General features: G+C 40.3%; 1 protein-coding gene across 2 annotated transcripts in view; it reads right to left on the reverse strand.

Moving 5' to 3' along the window:
* The window catches only part of LOC140195479 (phosphatidylinositol 5-phosphate 4-kinase type-2 alpha), a 242,023-nt gene that overhangs the window by 51,173 nt on the left and 177,980 nt on the right, over positions 1 to 12,870 (reverse strand). For both annotated transcript variants that reach the window (XM_072253826.1, XM_072253827.1), the window contains exons 5-6: positions 9,198 to 9,344; positions 6,851 to 6,889 (exon numbers count right to left, since the gene is read on the reverse strand). In XM_072253826.1, coding sequence (XP_072109927.1) covers positions 6,851 to 6,889; positions 9,198 to 9,344 — 186 coding nt within the window. The remainder of the gene's footprint in view (positions 1 to 6,850; positions 6,890 to 9,197; positions 9,345 to 12,870) is intronic.

Here is a 12,870-nt window from a genome sequence, read left to right on the forward strand (position 1 = left end):
GCCATTCTCATGGCTAAATGAGGCCATTCATTTTGATTAGATTTTAGTTGACAATGTCATGTAATATCTACAGTGAGCTATTTCTCCTTTGAGTCTTAATCTTCTTTATTACAGCTTCTCAATTTCCTAAGGCAGTTACAGCAATAGCAAGGATTATGAAATAATATTTCTTCGATGAATCTCACATCAGTAGAAGGGAAATTATTTGAGAAAATTCTAAGGGACTGGATTTAAATATATTTGAAAAGGCAGGGAATGATCAGAGATTGTCAGCTCAGCTTTGTGAGGGGAAATCTTGTTTCACTAACTTGATTGAGTTTTATTGAGGAGGCAACAAAGGAGTCTGTTGAAGGCTGGGTGGTGCAAGGACCGTGGTAGGGCATTTGACAAGGTCCCGCATGATAGCTTGGTATGATCGAAGGTGAGGTGGCTAATTGGACTGGGTACATAGGCAGAGGGTAGTGCTGGAAGAATGTCTTTCTGATTGGAGGTCCGTGACTACTGGTGTCCTGAAGGATTATATATTAATAACGTGGATATGGACGCAGGTCTGATTAGTCAGTTTGCCAATGACAATTAAATTAGTGATGTTGTGGATAGAAGTTCGTCTAAGATTACAGCAGGATACAGATCAGTACAAAAGTTGGGCAAAACACTGGCAGATGGATTTAATCCTGATATCTGTGTAGTCATTCATTTTGGGAGTCAAATAGGGGCAGGACATGCATAGTAAATTTAAAGTTAAAGTCTGTCCTGAGCCTTGTGGCCCATCAGGCCAGTGCTTATGCCAGTTTCTGTGGTGTGAAGCGACTGAGAGTACGAGACCCCCCCCCGGATAGGATGCCAGTCTATCGCGAGGTTAACCCCCAGCATTTGCCGGTACCCATTTTCAGCTGGGTGGACTGGAGCAGTGTGTGGTTTAAGTGCCTTGCTCAAAGACACAACCCCTGCCTTGGCCAAGACTCGAACCCACGACCTTCAGATCATGAGCACAATGCTCTAACCACTTGGCCATGTGCCACACATACATAGTAAATGGTAGGGTACTAAAGAATGTTGATGAGCAGAAAGACCTTTTTATTTTCATTCAAGGAGTGTGGATATTACAGCTGAGACAGCATTTAATTGGCTATCCTCACTTGCCTTTAAGGTGATAGTGAGCTGCCTGCTTGAACTGTTACAGTGCTTGGGGTGTAGATAAAACCAAAATACAATCAGTGGCAATACAGGTCCATAGAGTAATGAAAGGCCCCATGCATTCCTTCTGACAGAATATAAGAGTTGGAACATTATGTGGCAACTTGACACAACACTGACTAGGCTACATTTGGAGAATCGTGTGCACCTCTGTTAAAACTATAAGACCATTTGACAGAGCAGCAGAATTGGGTTATTTGGCCCATCGAGTCTGTTCTGACATTCCATCATGCCTTATTAATTATTCCACTCAACCCCATTCTCACGCCTTCTCCTGCTAACCTTTGATGCACTGACTAATCGAGAACCTACCAACATCCGCTTTAAATGACTTGGCCTCCACAGCCCTGTGTGATAATGAATTCCACAGATTTACAATCAGAATCAGGTTTATTATCACTGGCATGTGACGTGAAATTTGTTAACTTAGCAGCAGCAGCGGTTCAGTGCAATACATAATCTAGAAGAGGAAAAACACACAAAAATAATAATAAATAAATCAATCATTTACAGTATATGTATATTGAGTAGATTAAAAATTGTGCAAAAAACAGAAATACTATATATTTAAAAAATTTACCCTCTGACTAAAGAAATTCCTCCTCATCTCTGTTCTAAATGGACATCCTTCCATTCTGAGGCTGTGCCATCTGGTCCTAGATATAGGAAACATTCTCACCACATCCATGCTCTCTAGGTTCAGTAGGTTTTAATAAGACCCCCTTCATTCTTCTAAACTCCAGCGAGTACAGGTCCAGAGCCAGCAAACATTTTTCATATGGTAAGCCTTTAATTTCTGAAATTAATCTCATGAACCTCCTCTGGACCCTCTCCAATGCCAGCACTTATTTTTTCTTACAGAAGGGGTTCAAAATTACTCGCAATACTCCAAGTGCAATCTAACCAATGACTTACAATGACATTACATCCTTGCTTTGAAATTCTAGTCCTCTCAAAATGAATGCTAACATGGCATTTGCCTTCCTTTCCACGGACTCAACCTGCAAGTTAACTTTTAGGCAATCCTGCACAAGGTCTCCCAAGTCCCTTTGCACCTCTGATTTTTGAATTTTCTCCTTGTTTAGAAAATAGTGTGTGCCTTTATTCCTTCTACCAAAGTGCATGCACCAAAGTGCATGAACAAAGTGACTGCCCAGGACTATATTTCACTTCCCACTTCTTTGCTCATTCCCCCAATCTGTCTCAGCCCTTCTGCTGACTCCCTGCTTCCTCAACACTATTTTCCCCCCTATCTGTCTTCATACAGTCTGTTTTTTTCAGTCTTGGTCTGTCCTGTGTTTTGTGATATCACACTGGAGGAAATATTGTATCATTTCTTAATGCATGCATTACTAAATGACAATAAAAGAGGACTACGTGTCTTCATAATCTAAACTCCCGTCTGCTCCTCTATGGCATTCTCTTTTCACTACTACATTCCTCTCCTTCCCCACTTCTCCTTTTGAGCCACAGAGATAGACTCCGTGCCAGAGACCAGATCACTGCGGCTTCCCCATGGTAGGACTCCCCCCCCCCCCCCACAGCGGTAACCTGCACCAGTTGCTTATTCCCTTTTTCTTCCCCTGACAGTCTCCCAGGTACCTGTCTTCTGTAACTTTGGGGTGCCTACCCCCTTGTAGTTTCTAACTATCATCTCATCATTCTCCTGTATGAGCCAAAGGTTACTGAGCTGCAGCTTGACGTAGCTGTTATTTATCATGGAGAGTAGAGGTCTTGCAGAATTCCCATATCTCACACAAGGAACACACCACTAACCATGGACCCATTCTCACTCCATTAGCTATGCGCCAGCAGACAAAGAGAGAAAAAAAAACTGATTAGAATCTTATTTAGAGGCCCCGCCTGTTCACGCCCAAGCTTATTGAGCCAAAGTTGGTTGAACCAAAGCTAGGCTACTCAAACACTATCCACTCTTACAATACCACTCCGCTCACACCTCGCTTCTTTTTACTGGCCTTTGCCGAGTGCCTAATAGATCATTATGATTGCAGTCTGCCAAAACGTCCCAAAAGGCCCCGAGCTCTTTTTAAACCTTGCGCTACCTCAGCCAAATAAGCAACTGCTCATGATGATTGCAGCCCGCCTGTTTGCCACATCACAAGGAGGATGTGCTGTCAGGAAAGAATGAAGAGAAGGATTGTCAGGATGCTGCTTCGATTAGCAGTTATGTAGAGATTAGGTAGGATTGGTCTGTTTTTCGTAAAGCAAAGGAGACAGAGGATTAACATGCAGAAGTATCTAAAGCAATGACAGACATATATAGGGTAGTTAAAATCTTCCCATGGTAGGACTACTCAATGTAAGAGAAATAAGTTCTAAAATGATAGGAACGAGCTTTAAAGTTTTGCTTTACACAGAGGGTGGCTGATATCGGGAACATTTTGGCTGAAGAGGTAGCTCAGTATATTATGAGGCATTTAGACAATCAATTAAATAGGCAAGGCACAGAAGGAAATGGATATAATGCAGACAAATGAGAGAAAAGGGGATGAAAGGCAAAAATGAATGGGAAGGTTCCTGATACCTCTCCCTTCCTAGCTACATAAACACGACAGGCCAATGAGAGATTGACATGAACTTTTTTCAAAGAAAAAAAATCATATACAACATACAACATTCATTGCTCAGTGAGGGATTTCTTCTACATGGGAGAAGATTAAATACTGTTTGGGTGACTGCTTATGTTACAAACCTGTTACAAACAAGTGTGACCCCCAAGATTCCCAGTAATTGCCTTTAATTTATCTGTGCTTATGGCCTCACCTATAGCACGTATTTACAACAGTCTCTAAAGAAAGTCAGAAGGTATGAGGAACAGTTCTCAGATTTCAGCCCTTCTGGACTGCACAATGAATGCAACTATTTGAGATAATGATTCAGCTATTTTGACTTATGCGACCTTCAGAAGCAGCATCTGTTTCAATACAACTTCCAATGTAACCTCTTTTTGCTTGCACCATGATTTCGCTAGCCTTTGATGTTATTGAAGACCTTCCTTCTCAATCTTTCATCCTTTGCACTTTTCATCTTAAAAATTGTCTAGTCACATATCTTTTCCCAATTCTGATGAAAGGTCAAAAATTAAACTCAGTTTCTCTCTCCACAGAGAATCAAGAGCTGTAGTTTGACGCAGAGAGGTGATAGAACTTCAGTGACAATTTCATTGAATGGTGGAGCAGGCACAAGGAGCCAAAATGCAGTTTCCTATTCCCACCTTATTTGGAGACAGAAGCATCTGCAGATGCTGAACTGTGCAACATAGAAAATGCTGGAGGAACTCAGCAGCTCAGGCAGCAGCAAAGGATGGAAATAGACAGTGGATGTTTTGGGTCAAAACTCTTCATCTTGTCTGGTCAAATGAAGTTGTGGTGAAGGGTCTTGACCGGAAATACTGACTACAGGTTTCCCCTGCCATCCAAAGGTAGAGCGTTCCTGTGAAACGGTTCGTAAGCCGAAATGTCGTAAAGCGAAGAAGCAATTACCATTTATCGATATGGGAAAATTTTGTGAGCTTTCGCAGACCCAAAACTAACCTACCAAATCATGCCAAATAACACATAAAACCTAAAATAACAGTGACATATAGTAAAAGCAGGAATGATATGATAAATACACAGTCTATATAAAGCAGAAATACTTTTCCACAATCATTGCCGGCACAGATCTCCATAGCGAAAATCTCATGCAAGCGCTGTTGGCAAAAACTTGGCGCAAGTGCTCTCCAGTAACCTTTGAACTATGAAGCTGCCAAATCATACCAAATAACACGTAAAAATACACAGCTGATATAAAGTAGAAATAATGTATGTACAGTGTGGTATCACTTACTGGAATTGGGAAAACAGCGCCGAGCACACTGATGATGGTGTGTCAGACTGAGTTGTTGCAGGCTGGGTGGTGCAGTGGCCTCCACCCTCTGGGCCACCAACCGATACATTGCCGCGAAGCATGCAGGGGTCCAACGGTAGCCGGGACGCATCCAGCACATCTTTAAGCAAAAAGCCGAAATAAACATGCTAATTAATTACGTGCTGCCCGACACTTAATTTTCGGCCCAGATCAGTGTCGATTGCCAATTGCATCGCCTCTGATCTGGGCCAACAATTATGTGTAGGGCGGCACCTAATTAATTAGCATGTTTATTTCGGCTTTTTTCTTAAAGATGTGCTGTGTGCCACCCGGCTACTGCTGCATTCTCCGCGAGTCGGTACAGTATCTGTCCACGGCCTGGGTGTTGGGGTGGTGGGACACTGGGGTGTCATTTCGTCGTTTATTTCCATTAGAGCAGGCAGCTCATCTTCTCCTATGACTGCCCGCCTCGATGTCGAAGGTCGAGGTTCGTCATCTGCTGTGGCTGATGTGGAAGGCTTGCTTAACTGCTGAGCCTCGCGCATCTTTCTATCATACAGTTCTTTGTAAGGACTCAAAGAATCATGCAAATATCCCCTAAATTTACGTACCCTTTCAAAATTAAAGTCGTACTTTATCGTTACTCATTCGGTTTCAATTGTTATCCTTTCCTCTTCGAATTGCATCAGCTCTTCATCTATCAGTTCTTGGTCATGGGATGCCAAAACCTCTTCAACATCATCTTCGTCAGCTTCCACAAGCCAAATTCACTTTGTCCTTGCTTCGTTCACCACGATCAAAACGCTTAATTATGTCTAGTTTTACACTAAGTGTAACACCCTTACGAGCTCTTTCAGGCTTTTCCAACACCACAGAACTCATCTTGCAAACGACTGCTCACAGGCTCGTGTTAAAGCAATGCTGGCGAGAATGCAGTTCCGAATCTGGGAAGAGCTCCGGGCGCGCGCTGAATTTTTTTCGTAACAGTGAAAACACCTTCTGAAAGCGAAAACAGGGTACTAATGTAGGTCTTTCGTAACAGTGAGGTTTCGTAAAGCGAACGTTCGAAAAGCGGGGGACACCTGTATCCAGTTCTCTGTACAAATGTTCCCTGACCTGCTGAGTTCCTCCAGAGCTTTATATTCACTTTCCAGAAGTGGCTGCGTGACCTTGGCTTCACTAGAAGAGAGATCAAGTCAACCAGCAGGGCTGTAGCTAAGGCAGCAGAGACAGGATCAGCATGGGTGGACCAAGTATGTCCAGAGGGGCAGATAGTCAGATAGTGTATACATATCTTGCAAACCCTTCAGTAGTTGCATAGACACCTGAAGAGCAGACTATCTGTTGGATAGAAGTGACCAACAACTCTGATAGAGGCAGATGCCAAATTTTTAAGCTCACCAGTGGGAGGTGGTGCTTTAGCACTGCTGGCCCACCACCTCGAGGGAGTCTTGATCATAAGTGGGCCGAAACTCCTGAAGCCAGGTGGCAGATCAACTGATGATCCCACTGGTGATAGCACAGGACAGTTAACATCTTAGTCCACGTGTATTTTTAACTCTTTGTTATTCCTGCTGCTTATTACTCACATTCTCAAATGTAAAGATACTGTCTGATCTGCTGATTAATTGTAACATTATATTTTAGATCTTAAAATTCTTTTTGTCATATGCTAGTCATGTTACTGAAATGATTCATAAGTTGTATTTTTGTATTATTGCTGATTCATGTCTTAATTCATGTGCTTCATCATCATCACAGTCAAAAATAAACAGAAAATTACCTTTTCTTTGTCACTAGCTTCTCTGGCTACAGTGGAACCCTGAAACAAGAAACAGAAATTGGTTCTCATCAAATGTCCTTTAAAAAAAAAACAAACTCAATTGGACACCCCATCGTATGGGGAAAATATTTCAATCTCTCAAAATGTAACTTGAGATATTAATACAATTGTAAACCATCCATCATTTAAGTGCAATGCAGGTAAATATTGCTTGGAGATATAGATTGACATGCTGGACATGCTAAAAGATTATTTTATAAGTTTTGAATACTGACATGCCAAATAAATTTTCAAGTTGCATGTCCCAAGAGGAATTGGATTGGGAGGTTGATAAAGAAGTGACAAAACATGAAACTAAAAATACAGACTTAAAAAGAAAGAAGCACAGCAAAAATATTTCAGAAGTTATTAAGTATGAGAATTTAGCAACAACTAGAAAATAATTGCTTCCTTAAGTAACCAAGAGAAAATCCTAGACTACTTTAGACAACAATTTACCTAATCTAAAATAGCTCAGAAATAAATTGAATAAAAAAAGAGAATCACAACAATTACAGTATTCAGGATCGGAGGGTAACCACTCAGTTTTCAGTGTTAATTTCAGTTTCTGAATTGTGGGATTATAGAAGACGAACTTAAGGAATCAAGTGACATTATCTTTCCCCATCAGAAAACAATGCAACGGAAGGCTGATAAATTCTCAGTGGAGGCAGTGGGTGTAATCTTCCAAAAAAAAACTTGTAGATTCTGGAGAAATTACAGAGGATTAGAAATTTTATACCCTTATTTATAAAGGAAGAGAGGCAAACAGTGGGCCAGTTAGCAGAATAATTATCACTGGAAATATCTTGTATTTAGTTACCAAGAGAAAACAAAAGAAATGTTATGTCACAAATTGAGTCAGTATAGTTTCTGCAAGAGGAAAGACATCATGCATGACAAATTTATTTGAGTTCTTTAAGAAAGTTTCAGTCAGAGGGGACAGATGCAATATAGTTGGCTTTTCAAACGGAACTTCTCATGGCACTATATTAGAAGTTACTTCACAAGTTAAGAGGGACTTCGAGGGACTACTTTAATCTAATGTGCTGTCAAATGTAAACATACGAAACATATGCCTCCTCATAACAGAAAAAGAAATTCATTAGTATGTGAACTTATGTACTCTCTAAATAGTCCTTGTTATAGACTCTGCTGTGAATGTATTGCTTAAACCATTTCTGGAATACCTGACACTCCAGTATGATGGAAAGGATGAGGTATATGATATATTGTCAGGAAGCAAAGAGTTGGGACAGGGGTTTTATTTTCACTTTGGCCATTGAGTTCTTTTAGCACTATGTGGGTGTTATGTTGGTACATGTGACAATTAGGTACAGAGGAGACGTTGGGGTAAGTTTTTTTTTTACGCAGAGAGTGGTGAGTGCGTGGAATGGGCTGCCGGTGGCGGCAGAAATAATAGGGTCTTTTAAGAGACTCCTGGATGGGTACATGGAGCTTACAAAAATAGAGGGCTATGGGTAAACCTAGTTAGTTCTAAGGTAAGGATATGTTTGGCACAGCTTTGTGGGCTGAAGGGCCTGTATTGTGCTATGGGTTTTCTATGTTTCTAATAATAAACCAATTTACCAACTTACCAATAATTTACCAAAGGTAATGACTCAAATACTACACTTTTACTATAAATTCATTGATAGGGTTCAACATCGTTCCAGATGGCACCAAACCCAAAACAAGTGAGATTGCTTCATCCAGAAGTCACTCATAAACTTTCCTCTGGAGCTGATACCACATGGTGCAATATTAACACTGGTTTAAGACATAATTAGGACTACTCCTAAAGCAGCTGGATAATTTAAACTTCTGATACAGACACGTGTCTCTCTCCCAAGCAATAAGGTTCTGACTTGCTGACATCCATCTTAACTCCATTGATCCAACGTGGATAATGGTAAATTATTGATAAATGTAGCACAATTCCGGTTCCTTCAGTGTAAGTTCAATTGTACCATTAGAAACAGGTGCAAATGTGCATGTAGTGAGAGGTAAGGGATTGCAAAAAATTTTTAAAACATGTCAGCAACTGTGCTTCTAGTAAGTTCAGTTTACTGGCTGGGAGATACACTGGCATTTCCCTGCCAATACTTTGAGTTCGTCAAAATGTTTGCTAATGGGAAACAACTGGAAGTGCCTACTGGAAGATATCCAGAACTGAATTTAAACCTAAAAAACAGAAACCATAAGGAGGAAAAATATTATTGTCAACATTTTCAAAACTTTCCCAACCAAAAATATTGTTAGTGAGAAAATATTCTAATGACCAATTTTACAGCTCAGTTCTCATTACCTTCAGATCATACTTTCTATAAACAGGGAGCCGATGACCAAAAACGTTCCTTGTAACAATCATGTAGGTTTCAACCCCATCCACTGTCAGTCGATACATTCCAAGAAACTGTGGAATGAGGGTGTTTCCATGACATTCCACAATATACTGCATGAAGCAAAGAGAAAAGTGCATAATAAATAAAACCAATACTTAGTTCTGCAGTGGTCAAACTGAGATATTCATAAACCAGTGCAACAACAAAAACATTTTAAACTGATTTGTCTCAAGAATAGCATGGAAGTAAGTTACATTCTTGGCAGATGCAGCAATCTGACACAATCACCTGGATCTGCAAAGATGATTTACAAAATACAAATATGGAAATATATAAACATGAAAACAATGGTCAGGTTGGAATTCAACAAGATGTCATACTGTTCATTGGAACTGGACTCAAATACTGTCCTGACAGAGTAGATAAAAAGTCAATATAGCTGCAAGCCCTCAATTAAAATAAATGAACCATATGAGACATTTTTGTTTAAAAAGAGGAGTGGAAGGCTACCTTAAGCACTCCTAATTTCGATGAAGAATAGATTCTGTGTGAGATGGAAAAAGTCTGATTTGCACATGTGGGCTGCTCCATAAGGCAGTGCACAGCAACAGATCATTGAAGAGTCACACTCTGCACTTGGTCCTATCACATCTGACTGAAGTGCTTATCTGAATACAGTGATAACGTCTTCCATCCTGAGACATCACCATCCATCAGTTTGGCAAGGGTAGAGATTCACAAAAGAGATTAATGTGCTTTACAACCCATTCCATTCAACAAGACAGTTTTGTTGTGACACACTTTCTGACTTTAAAGAAAAAATGCACCTATAGTGAACTATTGTGTAATATCAAAACTAAATGTCCCACCAGGCAGGTCAGAATTTGAATAATATGCAAGTGATGCTTCCCTTGAGCATTTTATTAGACTGAAGTCTGCAGTCCGTTAAAAAAGTTTGGTTTCTCTAATGGTATTATACACGTGTTTTTGAAGTACAATTCAAAACATTAAGTGTTCAAAAACTTCAGTACAATTAGTAACAGCCTTAAAAAAAAATCCCCAGCTGCTTTTGCTAGTTGTTGATATGAAAGAATGTCGTGTATGGTGAGGTGTGAATGAAGCCCTCGGGTTATTTATTTAATTGTTTCACCAAAAATTGATAATGCTATTTTTGCAAACAAATATCGATGTTCACAAGTTGGCATAATATAGAAACAGTACACAATACTGGACATTCCAGTGAAGTTTCCAATATAGTATATATATTATTGCCATATTATCATGTTGCCAATAAGATTGGCCAATAAATGGGCTCTTTTAAATAGTCATCTTTCACACAATTGAAAATGGATGTGTATATAGGTATTATCATGGAAAGATCTAGGCTTTTTCTCTTTAAATACTATCTTAATGTTAAGTATTTATGGTACATTCCACTACAGAAGAGTTCAGGGCAGCCATTTTGCAAATGGGGCACTAAACAAGCACTGGCAGGAAATGGATCATTTGCTTCACAAATGCAGTTGCAAAGTTGACCAATAAGGAAACAAAGAAAGTTGAATGTGGACACTATTCTGCTGGTGAAAATAGTTCAAAAGTCTACAGACATATTTTTAAGCTAGAAATATTTCTTTGTGAACAAAGCTTCGAAATTAAAATGTTGGTACAACAATCTCAAATAAAACCTACAGCATTTTGCATTTTTTTTGTGGTAAATAATACTCCAATAACAAAATGGAAAGAAAAATTAGAGTACTCTTATGTTGAGAACATTTACAAATTATAAAATAACTCAAAATATTATCATGAATCATCTCAGCTCCTAAGATTTTATGAGGTTCATTTTGCAGCTACCTGTGAAAAACATACCCAAGACACAATCTAAATTTTAATTCCACAATTTATAACACTCAGTATATTTTGAACTCAAGGTTAGAACATAGTACAACATAGGAACAGGCCCTTGGCCGGGATGCCTGTGCTGAGAATGATAGCAAACTAAACTAATCCCTTCTACCTGCACAAGATCCATATCCCTCCATTTTCTGCACATTCAAGTGCCTATCAAAAAGCCTCTTGACGCCCACTATCCTTTTTTCCCGCTTCCACGACCACCTCTAGAAGTCAGCTTCAGACACCCACTTCTTTCTGTGCAAAGATGTTTGTTCCACATATTCTCTTTAAATTTTCCCTGCCCTCTCACGTTTGAACTACGTGCTTTAGTTTTCCACATTTCTAACTGGGATACATATTCTGGCTGTGCACCCTTTCTATGTCTCTCCTAACTTCATGAACTTCTACAGGTCTCTCTCCAGCCTCCAACATATCAGAAAAAACAACCCAAGTCTGTCCAACTTCTCCTGCTAGCTGATACCTACCAACCTGGTAAATGCCTTCTGCATCTTCTCCCAAGCCATTTCATCCTTCAGTGGGGTGACCAGAACTGCACGCAATACTTCAAGTGTAGCCTAGTTTTATACAACTACATCATGACCACCTGCCCCTAGCAATAGCATCTGCCTTCTTCCTCATGCCATCTACTTGTGTTACCACTTTCAGGGAGGTATGGACTTGTAGCCCAAAATCCCCCTGTATGTCAATGGCATGTTGGCCCTCATAACAAGGGGAGTTGAGTATAGGAACAAAGAGGTCTTTCTGCAGTTGTACAGGGCCCTGGTGAGACCACACCCGGAGTATTGTGTACAGTTTTGGTCTCCAAATTTGAGGAAGGACATTCTTGCTATGGAGGGAGTGCAGCGTAGATTCATGAGGTTAATTCTCGGAATGGTGGGACTGTCATATGTTGAAAGATTGGAGCGACTGGGCTTGTATACACTGGAATTTAGAAGGATGACAGGGGATCTGATTGAAACATATAAGATTATTAAGGGATTGGACACGCTAGAGGCAGGAAACATATTCCCGATGTTGGGGGAGTCCAGAACCAGAGGCCACAGTTTAAGAATAAGGGGTAGACCATTTAGAACGGAGTTGAGGAAAAACTTTTTCACACAGAGGGTTGTGGTTCTGTGGAATGCTCTGCCTCAGAAGGCAGTGGAGGCCAATTCTCTGGATTCTTTCAAGAAGGACTTAGATGGAGCTCTTAAAGATAGCGGAGTCAAGGGATATGGGGAGAAGGCAGGAAAAGGGTACTGATTATGGATGATCAGCCATGATCACAGTGAATGGCGGTGCTGGCTCAAAGGGCTGAATGGCCTACTCCTGCACCTATTGTCTATTGTTAAGGATCCTGCCATTAACTTTATACTATCCCCCTTACATTTGGCCTCCCAAAGTGCAACACCTCACACTTGCCCAGATTAAACTTCAGCTGCCATTTCTCTGACCATAACTGTAACCAATCTATAGGCTGTTTTACCTTTTGATGACCACCTTCACTATTTGCAATTCTACCAATTTTTCTGTCATCTGCAAACTTACCGGTCAACCTATCTACACTTTCATCCAAGTCATTTATATATATAACAAGCAGGGGTCCCAGCACTAACTCCTGTGGAACACCACTGGCCACAGACTTCCAGCCAGAATAACAGCCTTCTACCATAGCATCTGTCTACAGGTAAGCCAAATCAGAATTTAAACTATAAAATCACAGTGGATCGCATGCATTTTAAT

Source organism: Mobula birostris, chromosome 3, assembly GCF_030028105.1.
Source record: "Mobula birostris isolate sMobBir1 chromosome 3, sMobBir1.hap1, whole genome shotgun sequence".
NCBI lineage: Eukaryota > Metazoa > Chordata > Chondrichthyes > Myliobatiformes > Myliobatidae > Mobula > Mobula birostris.